Below are 18,559 nucleotides of genomic sequence, written 5' to 3' on the forward strand. Positions count from 1 at the left end.
CCTACATCAACTAAATGTTTTCACTTTCCTCAATCTTTTTCCTGACAAATTTGTTTAAGGTCAAATCTATTCTACCTCCACTTTCACACTCCACATACCCTTGTTAAACCGAGACAATCTAGGCATGTGCACTCAACACTTTAAAGGACCAATTCTCGAAAGTACTATTAATCACCTCCTAGGAGTCAGATTTCTCTCATCTATTTTCTGTCTTTCTCCTATTTGATATCTCCACGATTAATATTCAGCACAGCTGGTGACTGAACTTTCTAGAAATTCCCTACTGTTCGCTTTCTGATGCTGAGCTCTCCTGATTTTCTTCCTGATGATGTTCTTTCTTGCAGCATCCTCTTTTTCCTTCTTTCCCTTTAAACACATATAATCTCAAAGGCATGGGCTTAGTTTTCTTTCACCTGTTCTGTGGCTCTAAAGTTGGATTTTCATATTGTTTCCATTTCTTCCCCAAATCATTTCTCAACCTGCTCCTGGTCTCATTGTTCCACTGAATGACCACCCAGATGGACAAATCCAGTGGACTTTTCCACGTCTCATTTTGCTTGACTTCTCAGCAGATTTAGACACTACTGGCTAATCTGTCCCCTTCCTTCTGCTACCCCAAAATATCACTGTCTAGTTTCCTTCACCTTTTTGCTACCTTCCCTGCTTCTTATGCAAGCCTTTCCTTCCGTCCTCTTAATCATTCAACAGTAGCATTCCTCCAGGCTCATTCCCCTTATCACTCAGCAGTACGTTATGTGGATATATACTACAGAAGAACTCACATGCTTTTTTTTTTTTTAGCTCTAGAAATACATGCATGCATGTACACACAAACACAAAAATGCCTATTTAGGTCTCCTCTTAGATGCTGTCAAGGTATCCCAGATTCAGTAAGTTCAAAACAAACATATGATTTATTCTCAGATCTGGTTCTTTTTTAGCACATTCTGAACAATATCCCCTAACCTTCCAGTCATGTGAAACAAACCAAGAAGTCATGCTTCATACTTTCCTCTAATTTATCCTAGTATCCATCCATTACTGATATCTAACCTAGTTTGCCTCCTAAACATCTCCTGGAGTGCCTGTTCTTTTCTCTCTATACCACCACTATTATAATACAGATGAAACATAATTCATCTAACATATTTATGAATATGTTTAGTAATCCTAGTATTTACAATTTTTTGAATTTTATATATATATATATATATATTTGATTGCCAGAGGACATGACACTTGTCAGAGACAGAGAGAAGAGAGAAGAGAGAAAGGATGCCTCAGTGAGGCATTCTTCTCTCCATTTCTTGTCCTGCTAGTATACTAGGCACACATACACATGTGCCCTGCATGTTTTTCAAGTTGCCAGGCCAGGATTCAACTGTAGTTGGCATGTGGGATCCACCTCCCTTAACCATTAGGCTATGGGGCTAGCCCTTAAATAATATTTTAAAAATATTTTATTACAGGGAACCAGCAGTTAGCGTAATGGCTATGTCGCTGGACTCCCACGTAGTCAACCGCGGTTTGTGTCCCGGACCCGGTGGCTTAAAACTCACGCCCGGCGCGTGTGTGTGCGTGCCCAAGATCCCGAGAGGAGAATGGAGGAGAAGGGATTGTGGCGTGACCATCCCCCCTGGGGGGTGATTTCTCGCTTTCTGTCTCTATGTCTCTCTCTGTCTGTCTGGCGAGCGCACGCGCCCTACAGTGAAAATCTCTCCAAAAAAAAAAAAAATTTATTACATTGTACATATGAGGAGACTTTTAAAAAATTTGTGGAAAATGGAATTAAAGAAAGTTTATTTTGGTGAAAAATGGACATCCACAGTTTTTTCCTAATATGCATATTTCATGAACTTTTTAAAGATCTCTAACATATGTCACATTTTCTTTACCCATTCTTCTGTTCATGGGCATTTCAGCTGATTCCGTATCTTGGCTATTGTGAACAGTGCTGCACTAAACATAGGGGTACAGACACCTCTTTCATATACTGATCTCTTTCCTTCCGATATATATACTCAGTAGTGGGGTTCCTGGATCATTTATAAACATTCTGGTTTTGTTTTTCTGAGGACTCTCCATGCTGTTTTTTATAACGGCTGTACTAATTCATATCCCCACTAACGATGTAAAAGAGCTCCCCTTTCGCCACATCCTCATCCGTATTTGTTAATTTCTGTCTCTTTGATAATAGCCATACTAACTGCGGTGAGGTTTCATTTCAATTTGCATTTCCCTGATGGTTAATGATGTTGAACATTTTTTCATATATGCCATTTGAATAAATGTCTATTTAGGTCTTTGTCCTTTTTTAACCAGGGTGTATTCTGCTACACTATTCAGTTATTTAAAAAAGGATGAAATTCTGTCATTTACAAAATGGATGAGTCTGGAGGACATTATGTTATGTGAAATCAGCAAGGCACAAAAAGACAAATACTACAGAATTTTACTCAGATATGGCATCTAAAAACACTGAGCTCATAGGGATGAGAGGACAACTAAGCTTATCAGAAACTGTGGAGAAGAGAGAGGAAGGGGAATGGGGAGAGGTCAGCCAATGGGCATGAAGTTACAATAGGAGCACTAAGTCATGGTACTCGAACGCACAGTAGGACTACAGACAACATGATGCAAATAGCCAGAGGAGAGGATTCTGAATATTTTCACAGCAAAAAAAATGGTGAATGATAATGGTCGAAGTGATAAATGTGCTAATTATGATGACTTGATCATTACTCAATTTATACATGTATTGAAACATCACATTGTATCCTGTTAACATGTACAATTATGTCAATAATATAAAAAAGAGAAAAAATATTTAAAAATAAATGTCAGATTTTCAGTGGTTTCAGTCTACCTGGAATATAAGGGTTGCCAGAAAAGTCCTAATGCATTTTTACATAGAAAAGCAGGACAAAAAAAAAAAAAGTCATGACTTTTCTGACAACCCAGCAGCTATAACCCAATTTTTTTTAAAAAAAGGCTTCTCAACACTAAGGAAAACTGTGATTACAAAGCCATTCCTATCTATGTATTATTGTTAACCATTTCTAACCCATTCTGAATAAAGGTTAGGCATAAATAAGAAATCTGTATTATCTATAAAATTAAAGTTATGATTTAACAAGGTTGAAAACTGGACCCCACATTTGAGATGGAAACAAATGGTTTCTGAAGACACACCACTTAATTTGTCCAGTAATCAACTTATATTTTTAAATAATGACCCGATTTTACAATATACTCTGCTTGATAAGTTTTTTTTTTTTTGAGAGATTTTCGCTATAGGGCGCATGCGCTCGCCAGACAGACAGAGAGAGACAGAGAGACAGAAAGCGAGAAATCACCCCCCAGGGGGGTTGGTCACACTGCAATCCTTTCTCCTCCAGGCTCCTCTCGGGATCTTGGACATGCACACACATGCGCCTGGTGTGAGTTTTAAGCCACCGGGTCCGGGATGCGAACTGCGGTCGACTACGTGGGAGTCCAGCAACATAACCATTACGCTAACTGCTGGTTCCCGGTAAGTCTGGTTTTTATGGCAAACATTGTTTACATTTTAGAAAAGTTTTTGTTCACAAAAGGTTTCTTTTTTTTTTAAAAAAATAGTAACTTGTCCTAGAAATGCCCTTTCAATAGCTTCTAGGTATTTACTCTCAGTGACTTTTGGAAAAAGCTGGGTAAATGAGGTGTTGCATCACATAAAAATTGGCACTGTATATATAGGAGATAGGATGTATGGCTCATGAACTTCCTCTGCAGGATTACAGATTATGATGCCTATGTGTGTGTATATATATGTATATACATACATATACATATATTAAAAGTGTATATGTGTTTATGTGTAAATGGGTATAAATGTGTACACACACATACTAATATTAACAAATATATACACATACATATACATATATACACACATATATATATATATATGCGTATGTATGTATGTATATATATTTAAGTTTGTTACAGAGTGCATGCACTCACTGGGGACACAGAGCAAGAGAGAAAGAGAGAAGGAAAGTAAGAAATTACCCTCTCCCAGTCAGAGGGGATTGCCATACTACAATCCCTTCTCCTCCATTCGCCTCTCAGAATTTTGGGCATGTGTGCATATGTGCCTGGTGTGATTTCCAAGTCATCAAGACTTAAACTGCTCAGTATGCCACACAGGATCCAGCTGCCTTAACTTCTGTGCCACCTGCTGGCCCTAAAGATGATGCATATTTAACAGCATAAATCAATTGTCTTCTAGTCTGTATTATCAGCAATTAAACAGTAAAAAACATCTCAGTTAAAATCTAAATGGACTACTTGAAAATTTTCCAGAAAAACTAGAAGGAAAAGGAAATTTATCCTTGGAGTATTTTTTGTTGTTGTTGCTTTTTGTAAAAATTCAGGATCTCTACAGTGATCATCCTGTCTCAGCCTCCTGAGAAGCTGGGACTACCAGAAGGCACCACCTCGCATGGCTTTCTGTGCGGGCCCCAGGGCCTCTCATGTGGTCTCAACCTCAGAAACATCAGTTTCTTTATCCGTGTGCCATGGCAACTGGGTCCCTGAAGTATTAGTATTAGTTTAACATTTAGCTTTAGTGGTAACACATCAGTAGCCTTTTTTTTTAAATAATTATTTTATTTTTAACTTTTATTTATTTATTTTACGTTATTTGAATTATTTTTAATTTTGAAATATATTATAAAATAAATTTTTGCTACAGGGCATGTGCTCTCTCCAGAAAGACAGAGAGAGACAGAAAGTGAGAAATCACCCCCTAGGGGGGATGGCCATGCTGCAATCCCTTCTCCTCTTGGGATCTTGGGGATGCACGCACACGCACCCGGCGTGAGTTTAAGCCGCTGGGTCCGGGACTCGAACCGCGGTTGACTACATGGGAGTCCAGGGACATAGCCATTATGCTAACTGCTGGTCCCCCTTATTTAATTTGACCAGAGAGGGACAGAATGAGAGTGAGCGGGAGAGAGAGAAAGTGAGAAAGCAAGTTGCCAGGTCCAGAAACTGAACCATGGTCAGCCATGTGGGAGTCCAGTACCCTTAACCACCACACCACCTGCCGGCCCGTCTGTCTTTTAATCATTTAAGTCAAGATCATTAGACTTATGATAACTAGGTCACTGCTGGGAAGATAAGTGTGGTTAGACAGAAAACAAAAATCATTCAAAAGTGTTAAAAATATTGACTACTAGGAAGAATCAATTACACACACAGTAAAGAACAGGAGGGTCTGAACCATCTACAAACATGGAGGTGATTCCATGATTTTTTTCTGGTGACAATACCTGCTGTGGGGGAGTTTGCATGGTGAGACTTTTTTGGCAGGTTGAAGATCTGTTCACCAGGGTCGGGGGGAGGAATTGCATCTTGCCCTTGTCGTGCCTCTACAGGATCATACTCCTTCCCATCGTAGTTAGCATCATAGAATTTCTTAAACCACTGAATAAAATCCAGGTTGTCCTGGAAACGCCCTTTCACTAGCTTCTCCACTGGAATTACCTGCAATGTAAAAATCGTGATGTCAGTCACTAACCTCAGGTTTTCTTATATTCCATACAACGGAAGCATTCTCTAAGTATGACTATTTCTTGCATGCTTGCAATTCATGACCACTGATATCTTTCCTAGTTTCTCTGCTAGCCATGCTTCAGAATTAATATAATTTTTCATCATATTAAAGAACTCAGAAAAAACATCATAGCTGGTTTCCCTGTAATATTTAGTAATTCTCAACAAACCAGACAAAAGAAGGAATATCCTTAGCTCTCAGGTAGAACTGGTTTCCTTCATAGTATTTGACTTAAACTATTTCTCCTCCAAAATAAAAACCTGAGATGTTTTGCTATTTCAAGATTGACGAGCTTTTCTCATTTCTTTGTAATGCGTGGTCCAGCTGTGTTAGGATAAATTCTTGTAATGATTATAGCCACTATGGGTGCAATTGCGTAAGATTCAAATTCATGAAAACATATACCAATCTCATGGTTCATATGAAACAAAATAGCTTTCCCAGAGCTTATTTACAATGCAGAGACAAGTATGAAAACAACTAAGCACAATATAGGGCCACTAATTCATGGGCTACCCAGGGGCACAGCTAACATGCTGCAGGAGTGCAGAGGATAAGAAACGAGGGCTAATGAAGGGGTCACGGAAGGTAGAGGAGCAGGTGCACAGAGTTCACACCATCTTCTGATACATAGTCCTCAGCTTTTCCTGGAGTAGCTTTCGTACTGCAACCTAAAGTGGCAACTGGTATTCCCTATAGAGATCTTGTGTTATGACAAGGATAAAATGTGGTTTGATTGCTTAGCTATAATTCAGTGGCCCACGACTATGGAAAGAAAATGGAAAGGTACCTCTCCTATCCCAACAGCAGCATTGCCAGATCCTTATTTCCCACATCTTGGGTGGGACTAACAGCTAAATGTAAACCATGAGAGTAACAAAGCTGGGGTATGAGTCAGACTGTGTGTGTGTGTGTGTGTGTTCATGTGTTCAGACAAAAACCCAGTGCTCAGAGCACATGGCTTCACCGTGTGACCACACGAATGGAAGTTGTACAAATTAAACTTCTGGCAGGGATTTGCTACCTCAGCAGCTATATACCATTTATATTCTAAAATGTATTAATAGGACTACTTAAAAAATGTAAAAGACCTTAAATATCAATGACAATTTTAAACGAAAATGCAACTAAAGCATTAAAGGCCATCCATTAAACTCAATCAGCAATAAGTTTTTCAAAAAAATTTTTGTGGGACCAGCAGTTAGCGTAATGGCTATGTCGCTGGACTTCCATGTAGTCGACCACGGTTCGTGTCCCGGATCTGGTGGCTTAAAACTCACGCCAGGCGCGTGTGCGTGCGTGCCCAAGATCCCGAGAGGAGAATGGAGGAGAAGGGATTGTGGTATGGCCATCCCCCCTGGGGGCTGATTTCTCGCTTTCTGTCTCTCTGTCTCTCTCTGTCTGTCTGGCGAGCACATGCACCCTATAGCAAAAACCTCTCAAAAAAGAAAATTTTTGTGTGGCTAAAACAGAATAAAGCAAAGAGAATGAAACTTTGCAAGGAGATCGTATTTTTCATGAAGACTCTTCTGGTAATACAGATCTAGTGCTGGTATTTCCCTCCCATCACTTCAGTGAAGTTTGCTCCCAAGGAAGAATTCCTGCCACATGTGCACTTAATTGACTTGTCATTGTACTATTTGATTAACTTCTTATCTTCTGATTTTAAAATGTTTATGATATTTCACTGTCTCAAAAAAAATGACTTCTTAAGAGTAGAAGGCCTTTATTTATTTATTTTTTAAAGAGAGATTTTTACTATAGGGCATGTGTACTCACAAGAGAGACAGAAAGTGAGAAATCACTCCTGAGGAGAATGGCCATGCCACCATCCCTTCTCCTCCATTCTCCTCTTGGGATTTTGGGCACACACGCATTAGCACCCAGCATGAGTTCTAAGCTGCCATGTCTGGGACTTGAACTGTTGTCAACTATGTGGGAGTCCAATGATGTAACCATTATGCCATCTGCTGGTCCCAAGAAGGCCTTTTAATTAGCCCACTAATGCTACTGTACTTGGTTTATTGTCTGATGTGAGAAGTTAAAGTTTTAGATGATGGTGGTAAATAAACCATTACAAGAAGGTACTTATTTGTGTTGACTTAATTTTGTATTTGCCATCAAAATGATGGCTTCAGAGGCATGAGTTCAAAATCTGAGGCAGCAAGCAGAACTCTGCATAGAACCGTTCAATATACTGCACTTCTACGATAAATGTGAACAGGGGAATGAGTGCTGTCTATATCACGTGTGGGTAAAATCACAGCACGATTAAAACTAGAGAGGCTGACAAAGACCATCAAGGTCAGTCTTCTCCCTCTGCTGCTCATCCTTCCTCTGTGTCACCTTCTAGAGAGATATGGAACCCACCAATACACCTATGAGCAGGTGTTTCTTTTCAACCTAGAAGCATATATAGAAAATGAATAGAAAAACATAAGTGGTGCTACTAATTTGGAAAAGTGAGGAGAATCTTTACAGCTCTAGTTTTGAACACAGATGCAAATTACCCACAGCACAGGCCATAAAAAAAGCTGATAAAAATCCAGAGGGTTAAAAGAATATATGTTGCAGGGCTGGCAGGAAGCGTGGTGGTTAAGGGCTGGATTCCCACATGGCCGACTGTGGTTTGAGTCCTAGACCTGGTGGCTTGCTTCCTTGCCTTTCCCTCTCTTCCTCTCTCTTGCTCTGTCCCTCTCTGGTCAAACTGAAATAAATAAATAGTTAACTTAGGGAACTGACAGTTAGCGTAATGGCTATGTCGCTGGACTCCCACGTAGTCAACCGCGGTTCGTGTCCCGGACCTGGTGGCTTGAAACTCACGCCGGGCGCGTGTGCGTGCGTGCCCAAGATCCCGAGAAGAGAATGGAGGAGAAGGGATTGCGGCGTGACCACCCCCCCTGGGGGGTGATTTCTCGCTTTCTGTCTCTCTGTCTCTCTCTGTCTGTCTGGCGAGCGCACGCGCCCTACAGTGAAAAATCTCTCAAAAAAAATAGTTAAATAAAATAATAATAATAATTATTTTTTAAATAGAATGTTTGTTTCAAAAGAAAAATGCTGATAAAACCATAAGCCAAGATTGTCTTAACATTTGGATAAGAATATTTTTACCTAAGAAAATATTAATTGCATTAAACTTAAGAATAGCTTATAAAACTTTTCTTTAACATCTATCTCTTAACAACCCACTATTTTCACTTCCATACCCTATTTATTACTACTGTTTATTCAAACAAAAATATTCCATTTCTCCACCACTAATCTCTCTCTATTCCTTTATTTAAAATTTCTTCCCAGGCTTATTAACCCTAAGGCACATACCCAAGTAAGGAATATGGATTCATCATTTATTTGAATAGTAATAAACATTCAAGGAGACTGAGTGAGTTTTAGCAAAAGTCCCTTATTAGAGGGAAAGGAATTCCAGTTTGACTCTAGGACAAAATTACAATAATTTAAAGGACAAAAAGCAGGTCGCTTATGGACACTGACTCAGAATCTGAGGGCATACACTATACTGGATACTTTTACATATACTCCCTCACTTCTGCTTCATAATCATAGGTAAGGGGCTTTAGTCACTGTTTACAGATGGGTAAACTCAGATTTATAGAATTTCAATAACTTGCTCAAGTCATGAAGCTGGGATTCAAAGCAAAGCTGATTCCCCAAAAACATGCTTGCTATTTTTTCAAAGGGACAAAATACACAATAAACCACTGTAGCATCTGGCAAACATAACAATTTTTCATCTGCAATGCTAAAACGTAACAACATCTTAACATTTCTGATTCCCGTTAGAGCTGTTAGTCTAATGGCTATAAATTTACAAAATGGCCTGAAATAAAATCTCATATAAATATGGGACATTAGAGTATGCTATATGCTATGAACCTACTGTTATCTCCTATACATTGGGTTGTCATAAAGTCATGACATATTTTTCCATGTTTTTTTTTTGTTTGTTTCTAAAGAGCTTACATTTTTTAAATGTAATTTTTAAACATTTATTATTTATTTTATTTTGCCTCAGAGCACGTGCACTCACCAGAGAGAGAGAGAAAGAGAGAGAGTGAGGAAGAAAATGAGAAAGCAAGTTGCCAGATCTGGACTGGAACTGCAGTCAGCCATGTGGGAGTCCAGTGTCTTAACCACCACACCACCTGCTGGCCTTTCTGTTTTTGCATGCAAAAATGCATCATGACTTTTTCGACGACCCAAAGAAAATCAAGATATATCTATTAATAGTGTTTTAGCTTTGTGTATTTCTTCTGAAAAGAAATTTTAAGGAAAAACAATACAAGGTCCAAGTGAGTCTCTTACCTTATCAACATTCATTCGCTTAAATGACGCTTGCAGAAGTTTAAAATTGTGAATATATTCATGCTCCAACTTTGCTTGAAATTTTACTTTCTTCAAACTAATGCAGCCTGGAAAGAGCATGTCCATGAACTGGCAATATGCTGCTCCTGGAAACGACAAAAAATGTACGGGAGTGAGTAGGACAGTGCCCAGGTGTGATGAAGGGAAATGCTAGTGTCTTGATGATGCAAGCATGCGCCACTTTCCCACTTCTAACCACCATGTTTTACAGTGTGGGCACAAGAGTATCACCAGGTTTCTTAAGAAATAACATGCACTCATATAGGTGGGGTATCTTAAAATACAAAATTACGGGACCGGTAGATGGCATGATGGTTACGTTGCTGGACTCCCAGGTTGTCGACTACGGTTCGAGTCCCGGACCCAGTGGCTTAAAACTCACTCCAGGCACGTGTGTGCATGACCAAGATCTCATGAGGAGAATGGAGGAGAATGAACTGTGGCATGGCAATCCCCCTTGGGGGAAAAGGGGAGTTCTTGCTTCCTGTCTGTCTCTCTCTGGTGAGCGCACATGCCCTATAACAAAAACCTCTCTTAAAAAAATACAAAATCAAAAATGCTCCAAAATAGGAAACTTTTTTAATGCTGATATGATACCATAAGTGGAAAATTTCACAAATGACCTCTTGTGACAGGTAATATTCAAAATGTTGCAATACAAAAATATCACATAAAATTACCTTCAGGCTATGTGTATAAGGTATACAGAAAATATTCATGAATTTCATGTTTAGACTTGAGTCCTCTCCTTAAGATACCTCATTATGTATATGCAAATAGTCTTCACCCAAAAGAAAAAACAAAAATCTGAAATATTTTTGGTTCCAAGCTTTTTGGGTAAAGGATATTCAAACTGTTTTATAATGCAAAGGAAATCAGATTAAGAATAGCTCTTTGTAGCTTCTACCACAGTAAAGGAACATATTTTTTTCTTCCATCTAGCTGCTATCTGCTCCAAGTTATCAAAATAAATAAATTTAAGAGGAAAAAATAGAGGAAAATATAGACATGAGAAAAATACAAAAGTTTTTATGAAATGCAATACAGCTCAACTCTCTCTCTCTCTCTCTCTCTCTCACACACACACACACACACACACACACACAAGCTATTTTATATCCATCCTGCAAAATAACTTAGGTAAAACTGTAAAACTAAGCTTTTCAATACAAAAAACGGTTGTATAGCAATTTAATTCCAGTCTAGAGCAGTGGGGTTACTATAATAACATGAAGGATGAAGATATGGATGTTGAAACTTAGAGAAGTTTAGAGTCATGCTGTTTATGACTGAGATATAAATGTTACAGAAATGTTCAATGAGTCCCCTGAGGAAATGGTCAGAGGAAAAGGAGCTTATTACTAAAAGTCTTCATTTTTTAAAAATAAGACAAATTTTTAGGACATGATCATTTAAACTAGAAAACCTTGGCAAGACCATGTCTGTTGATTCATATCTTAATAATAAAAGCTAATGACATTTAAGAAAAGAAATGAAATGCTAGAATGATCATTTTTTTTTTTTAACAAGAAATGCGAGTGAGTAGTGAGAAAAGGAACAAGCGCCATTTGTATGTTCTCTCCTTCTTGCTCTGCTGTCTCCAGATCTTGTGGGCCTCTCTTCATTCTTTACTAGCAAGGCTTCAGTGAGGACCTCATTCAGGTGACACAGATAGGAAGGACATATCCTTTCACTCACATCAGAAAGAGAACAAACATCCTTCACTGAGATAGAAGTATATGACAAGAGGGAACATGAAACCAGGAATCTAAAGATAGTCAGAACAGAAAATGTTTTGTAGGTAAGAGCAGAGAGTGATTTAAAATAGGCCATAAATATCATCTCCAGAGTCCTTGCAGCTGGCTGCCCCATCAGATGCCAATACCCTGAATACTAACTAGGAGTTCCTAGTCAAGCAGATGGATTCCTTTTAAAAACAAGACAAAATAAGACAAACAAAAAACAAAACAAAACAAAACAAAACAAAAAAACATTGGGGGAGGTAAGGGAACATCATGATCTGGGGTATTCTTATAGTCATCATTCAATTATTCAGTTCTTCCCTTTGAAGTTCCACCAGATGGAGCAAGTTCCAAGAGCCACATCAACCCTATTTGTATGGGGATGGGAGTTGTCTAAACACAACCGACTCACTACCTGTACTTCAGTATTATTTTCACTTTTGTAGAACTTAACATAAAATTTACCTATGGAGACCCAGATACTATTTAGTCCTAAAAAACCAACCAAATCCAAGATCAGCTTTAGCCTCCTCATCCAGGGATAACCCCTGTATGTATTATTCTAATCCTTTGCTTTTTTTGGGGGGTATTATACACACACACACACACACACACACACACACACACATGTATTTCTATAAAAGTGTTATCACATCCTATAAATATAATCACATTATACTCATTGAAACTTTGTTTTCTTAATAGACCATGATTCCCTTTCTCTACAAATATCTTTAATGGCTTTCTGATTTTTATATCATGCTTAGCTATTTTCCCAAACCAAGCTGACATAAATATTCATGTATATTTTCTTCAAGCACTTTTACGGTTTCAAGTTTTACATTTAAATTCCGAATCTATGTGGAATTTATTTTGGCCTATGACAAAGTACGGTTCTAATTTTAGTTATGCCAAATGTTAGTGGAAATCTGTCATTTTTGGCTCCCTGGCATTTGGACTTCCTATATGGGGAGAAGCGACAGTCGCCCAAGGAGAGCGGGCATCCTTTCCCTGTCCCCAGGAGTAAGGATGCAGTCCCATGACCTAGGCTCTGCCTTTGGATGTTCCTGCCCTGGTATCTGAGCAGAGGGAATGAAAGAAACACACCATAAGGGACCATAAAGATTCAATCACAGTGGTAGTGGTGGGGTCTAGAGTGCTGAAAAAAAGAGGTTTATGACTAAAAGTCTACAGCAGCACAGTAGAATCCCATCCACTTACTCCTACAGCAAAAGGAGCTCTGTTCCAGCTCCTTGGCAACCTTTGGTTGACTTTCCATTGACTCTGAGCTAGCCAATATTTTGGGTAGGATTTTCTTATTTTGGACATTTCAGATAAATGGGATCATATAAGATGTGGCCTTTGTGCCTGGTTTATTTACTCTGTAAACTCTTTTCAAGATTCACCTATGTTGTGGCAAGTATCATAACTTCATTCCTTTTTATAGTTGAGTCATCTTCCATGTATCAATATATTTTATTGATGGACATCTGGGTTGTTTTCACTTTGGGGCTAGAGTAAAGCTGCTATGAACATTTGTGTTTAAGTGTTTGTGTGGACACGTTTCCATTCTCTTGACTATACACCTAGGAGTAGAATTATTTAGTCATATGGTACCTCTATGTTGAATATTTTCAAGAATTTCCAACCGCTTTCCAAAGCTGAAGAACCATTCTACATCCCCATGAACACTGTATCAGGGTTCCAATTTCTCCATATCTTTGCTACCACTTGTTACTGTCTGTTAGTCTGATTCTAGCTCTCCTAATGGGTGTGAAGTGCTAACTCATGTTTTTGATTTCCCTAATTCTTATGACATTGGGCATCTTTCCCATGTGTTTTCTGGCCATTTGTATACATTCTTTGGAGAGAGATATGCAAACCCTTTGTCCATCTTTAAATTGGGCTGCCTTTTTATTGTTTAGTTTTAAGAATTCCTTGTACATTCTAGATACAATTTCCTTAATGGCTATATGAGAGGGACTTTAAAAGTTCATGGGAAAATGGAATATAAATATGAAATTATTTTATTGCAAAAATATTTTTGAAATCATGGGTAGCTTTTTCTTTTCTTTTTATTGTCACAGGGTGTGTATACTCACGAGAGAGAGAGAGAGAGAGAGAGAGAGAGAGAAATGCAGGGAGAGAGTGCCTCCTATGGGGCAATGGTAACATTGAAATCATTTCTCCTTCATTTCTCTATCCTGGCAGGATTCTGGGTACATATGCACATGTTCTTGGCATGATTTTCAAGCTGCTGAAGCCAGGATGTGGACCAAGTTCAACTATGTGGGATCCAGCTTCTTTAACCATTAAGTTATAGGGCCAGTCCACAAAAGTTTTTAATTTTGATGAAATCTAATTTACCTAAATTTTCTTTTGCTGCTTGTGCTTTTGTGGTTATATCTAATAGACCATTGCCTAACTCCAGGAAGATTTTATACTTTCTTTTAAAATTTGTATAGCTTTATTTCTTACAATAAGGTCTATGATCCATTTTGAGTTAATTCATGTGGAACTGAGTTCAATTTCATTGTTTTGCATGTGGAAATCCAGGTATCCTAGGACCATTTGTTGAAGAGATTATTCTTCCTCCATTTAATTGTCCTGGCACCCTTATTCAAAATCAATGAACTATAAATGTATGGGCGTAGTTCTGGATTCTCAATTCCATTCCATCTACATGTCTACCCTTATGCCAGTAACACTGTATCTTGAGAGTTGCAGTCAGTTTTGAAATCAAAAGTATACATTTTTCAACTCTGTTCTTTCTTTTCCAGATTGTTTCAGATATTCTGGATCTTTTGCATTTCCATATGAACTTGTCAATTTCTGTATAAGGAACAGCTGTGATTTTTGTAGGGACTGCAATGAATCTAGTGGCTAATCTGAGGAGTGTTGCCATTTTAACAATATTAAGCTTCCAATCCACGAACATGGGTTGTCTTTCTAGTTATTTTTTCAACAGGGTTTATGTTGAGTCGTTAGAAAAGTCATGATGTATTTTTCTGTTTTTTAATGCAAAAATGTGTCATGGTTTTTCTGACAACCCAATAGTTTTCGGTGTACATGCCTTGTACTTTATACACACATGCACACACGCATTTTACTTTATACGATCAATCACTGTATAAAACTATTAGAGGCTGGGGGGATTGTGGCATCTAATCAATCTCTCTCTCAGTGTATACTTCTTTTCTTAAGTTTATTCCATAGTATTTTGTTCTCTTTAATGCTACTGGTAAGTGAACTTTTATTCTTAATTTTTAAATTGTTAATATAAAGAAACACAACTGGCTTTTGGATATTGACCTTCTATCATGTAAATGTACTTACCCCATTTATTAGTTCTAATGACTTTTATTTCTTTTTTTGCCTAGCTTTCCTGGGTAGAACTAACAGTATAATATTAAAAAGAGGTGCTGAGAATGGACATTCTTGTCTTGCTCCTGATTCAAGAGGAAAGTATCCAGCCTTTCACCACTAAGTATGCCGTTAGCTTTTTCACTGATAGCTTTATTAGACTGGGTAAATTCCCTTGTATTCCTAGTTTGTTTATGTTTTTAGCATGAATGGGTATTAAATTTTGTCAAATATTTTCTTATTTTATTGAGATTATCATATGTTTTTTGTCCTTTAGTCTATTAATCTGGTATATTACATTGGTGGATTTTTATATATTTAACCAACTTTGCATTAATCCCATTTGGTCAAGGTGTATAACCCTTTATATTATGTTGCTAGATGAATTCTGCTAGTATTGTGTTAAGGATTTTTGTGTCTATATTCATAAGACATACTGTTCTTAGTCCTTTTAATTTTTGTTGTCAGAGGGCATGTGCACTCACCAGAGAGAGAGAAATCACCCCCTCCCTCCCAGTGAAGTGTAGCAATCCCCTTTCCTCCATTCCTCTATCCCATTAAAATTACGGGTACTCATGCACATGTACATGGTGTGTTTTCCAAGTTGCCAGGGATGGGTCTCAGACTGTGGTCTGCCATGTGGGATTTGGCTCCCTGTGAATGGCACCCAACTGTTGTGTTACAAGGCCAGCCCTGTAGTTTACTTGTGATCTTTGGTTTGGTTATCAGGGTAATATTGCCTTGTACAATGAGTTGGAAAGTGTTCCCTCCTCATATTTTCTGACAGAATATTTGAAGGAATGGTGTTAACTTTTCTTTAAATATTTGATAGAATTTGCCACAGAAATCATCTGGGCCTAGGTTTTCCATTATAGAGATTAGTGTGTGTGTATGTGTGTGTTTTAGAGAGAGAGATTTTTGCTATAGGGCACATATGCTCATTGGAGAGACAGAGAAAGAAAGAGAGAGAGAGAAACCATTCCCTCAGGGAGTATGACCATGTTGCCATCCCTTCTCCTCCATGCTCCTCTTGGGATTTTGGGCACATGCACACACACACACACACCTGGAGTGAGTTTCAAGTCCAGGTCCAGGATTTGAACACAGTTGACCATGTGGGAGTGCAGCAATGTAACCATTATGCCATCTGCTGGTCCCAGTGAGAGTTGTGATTTTTTAAACTACTAATTCATTTTCTTGTTACATAGGTATATTCTGAATTTCTATTTTTTTCTTGAGTCAATTTTAGTAGCCTTTCTGGGTCTTTGACCATTTCATGTAAGCTATCAAAACTGATTTTAAACATGTCTAATGAATTTTCAGAAGCTTTCCTTTGGGTTCCTAGAGAAAAATCACAATGTATAAAATGACATATTTATTACTCTATATGTATGTATGTGTGTCTTTATACACAATTTTATACATATACACTTTTTTTCTCTGTAATGTAAATATCTTGTATTCTCCTCTGAGTCAGTTATTGGCTACTAATTTTGATGCTGAGAACATTTTTAAAAATTTTTCTACTTTAAGTTTTATTGAGAGTTTTTATCAGGAATACTGAATTCTATCAACTCCCTTGTTAGCCACCATAGAGATAATAAAAATCTTTTCCTCCTTGATTAATATGATTAACCATATTCATTAATTTCCTGATGGTGAACTGTTTAGGTATTCATGGACTAAATCCTAATTGGTGATGTTTGCTAGGTTGTCACTACACTGCTGGTTTAGATTCACAAATACGATGATTTTTGCATCTATGTTTTCTATACTTATAGATGGGACTGCCTGCAACTCTGTGTGATTTTGTCCCATTTTCTTATCATGGTTCTCTTTAATAAAAAAATAAGTTGGAAAACTTCCTATATTTTTGAGGCTCCAAATGCTTGAGCACTAAAGTGAGAAAAAAAAAAGTTTGATTAGAATCTTAACTGCACAATTTGCTACCTGTATGGCTCTGGGCTTTTCACACCTCTTTTATGCATTTCAGAACCACATGAGCATTAAATAAGCTGTTTTTCAGTAAGCGACACAGAAAGAGTAGATCACAATAGCACTTACAGAGAAGGGTATACTACATGAGCATTTAGGTATTACAAAATGTCATATTTTCTAGAGTCAAAGGCGTCTCTGAGAATTTTTAAGAAATATCTTATTGAGTTTAAGAACTATGCTGAAGATTTGTTGCTGTTGCCTCTGGGTATATCCATTTGGGCGATTTCAACTTCTGGTTTCCTAAATCTTTTAGGGTATATGCCTAAAATATATGATGAAAGGATACCTTGAAATTTACTGCTGCTACTAAGAACATCTTCAAGGGTTCCTTTTGGGGCAGGAAATGATACCAAGGCACAACCTGAACAAATCTGTTGTTTTCAGGTTCTATCAAAGGTCAACCCTCTCCATTTGTGCTCTGGGTCACATCACCTCTCTCATTGAGTTACTCCTACAACTATCCTTACTCTCTTTTGCAATATATTTCTCTCTGTATGGATTATTATGAAAGCATGCAAAGATGCTCTAGTAACTTTTGACTTTGGTAAAATTAAACAAAAATACCTTCCTTGATCCACATCATCCTTGAGTTAGTGTATTATTTATCTTCTCCTCTTCATAGCAAAACTTCGTAACAAGCTAGTCCCTACTTCCATTGATGTATATACACCTTCCAAACCAAGTTATTGTCTTCTAACTTTACCATATTCTGATCAAAGTCATTGATAGCTTTTCTGTTACCAAATCAATCACTTTTCATTCTTTATCTTATTGAAGCTCTTAAAAGTATTTGGCCCTGTTAACCACTCTCTCTTTTCGAAATTCTACATTTTGATTATTAAGCAGACAAAAGAAGTGTCAGCTAACTAGGAAATTCAAGAATCACTGCTATTGTCCTGGAAGTCTCAGCCAGCCACAAAGCATCAGATATACAGGTATATGGGCACTGGGGTCATATCATTACAGTACAATAATGTGACCCTATAGTTTGCATGAATTCCACTTTCGTCATATTATGGCAAAGATATTATTATTCAGATCATGTACTTATCTTGCTAAGAACACCACAGTAGTTTCTATGAAATTACTAAAAAATCCAAACTCCTTCCCATTGGCTTACACTGTGCTATGATCAGGCCTTGTCTGTCTCTCTTTGCCTACCTACCCTATGAAGCTCCTTTCATATTGGCTTCCCTGCTGTTCCTACACCAGAGATGTTTGGGCCTTTACACAAGCTATTTCATCTAGAACTTTGCATAGCTATTCCTTTTTGTCATTAAGATCAAGGCTTAGATGTGATCACCTTGGAGTCTCTCACTTACCATACATACTGAAGTGGCCTTCCACTCACTTTATCACCTCAACCTGTTTTATGCCTAGTATTTTATTGTTAATTCACGTGCTGGTTTGTGGTTTATCTTTCCTCTCTGGGATATAAATTTTAAAAGTGCTTGCAAGTTATCTGTCATAGTCC

At 37.8% G+C, this 18,559-nt stretch overlaps 1 protein-coding gene across 3 annotated transcripts in view; it reads right to left on the bottom strand.

Moving 5' to 3' along the window:
* The window catches only part of MAPRE2 (microtubule associated protein RP/EB family member 2), a 181,891-nt gene that overhangs the window by 46,102 nt on the left and 117,230 nt on the right, over window positions 1-18,559 (bottom strand). For all 3 annotated transcript variants that reach the window (XM_006150529.3, XM_006150528.3, XM_006150530.3), the window contains 2 exons: window positions 9,923-10,068; window positions 5,316-5,529 (listed from right to left, as the gene is read on the bottom strand). In XM_006150529.3, the coding sequence (XP_006150591.1) occupies window positions 5,316-5,529; window positions 9,923-10,068 (360 nt within the window). The remainder of the gene's footprint in view (window positions 1-5,315; window positions 5,530-9,922; window positions 10,069-18,559) is intronic.

Source organism: Tupaia chinensis, unplaced genomic scaffold, assembly GCF_000334495.1.
Source record: "Tupaia chinensis unplaced genomic scaffold, TupChi_1.0 Scaffold000290_1, whole genome shotgun sequence".
NCBI lineage: Eukaryota > Metazoa > Chordata > Mammalia > Scandentia > Tupaiidae > Tupaia > Tupaia belangeri.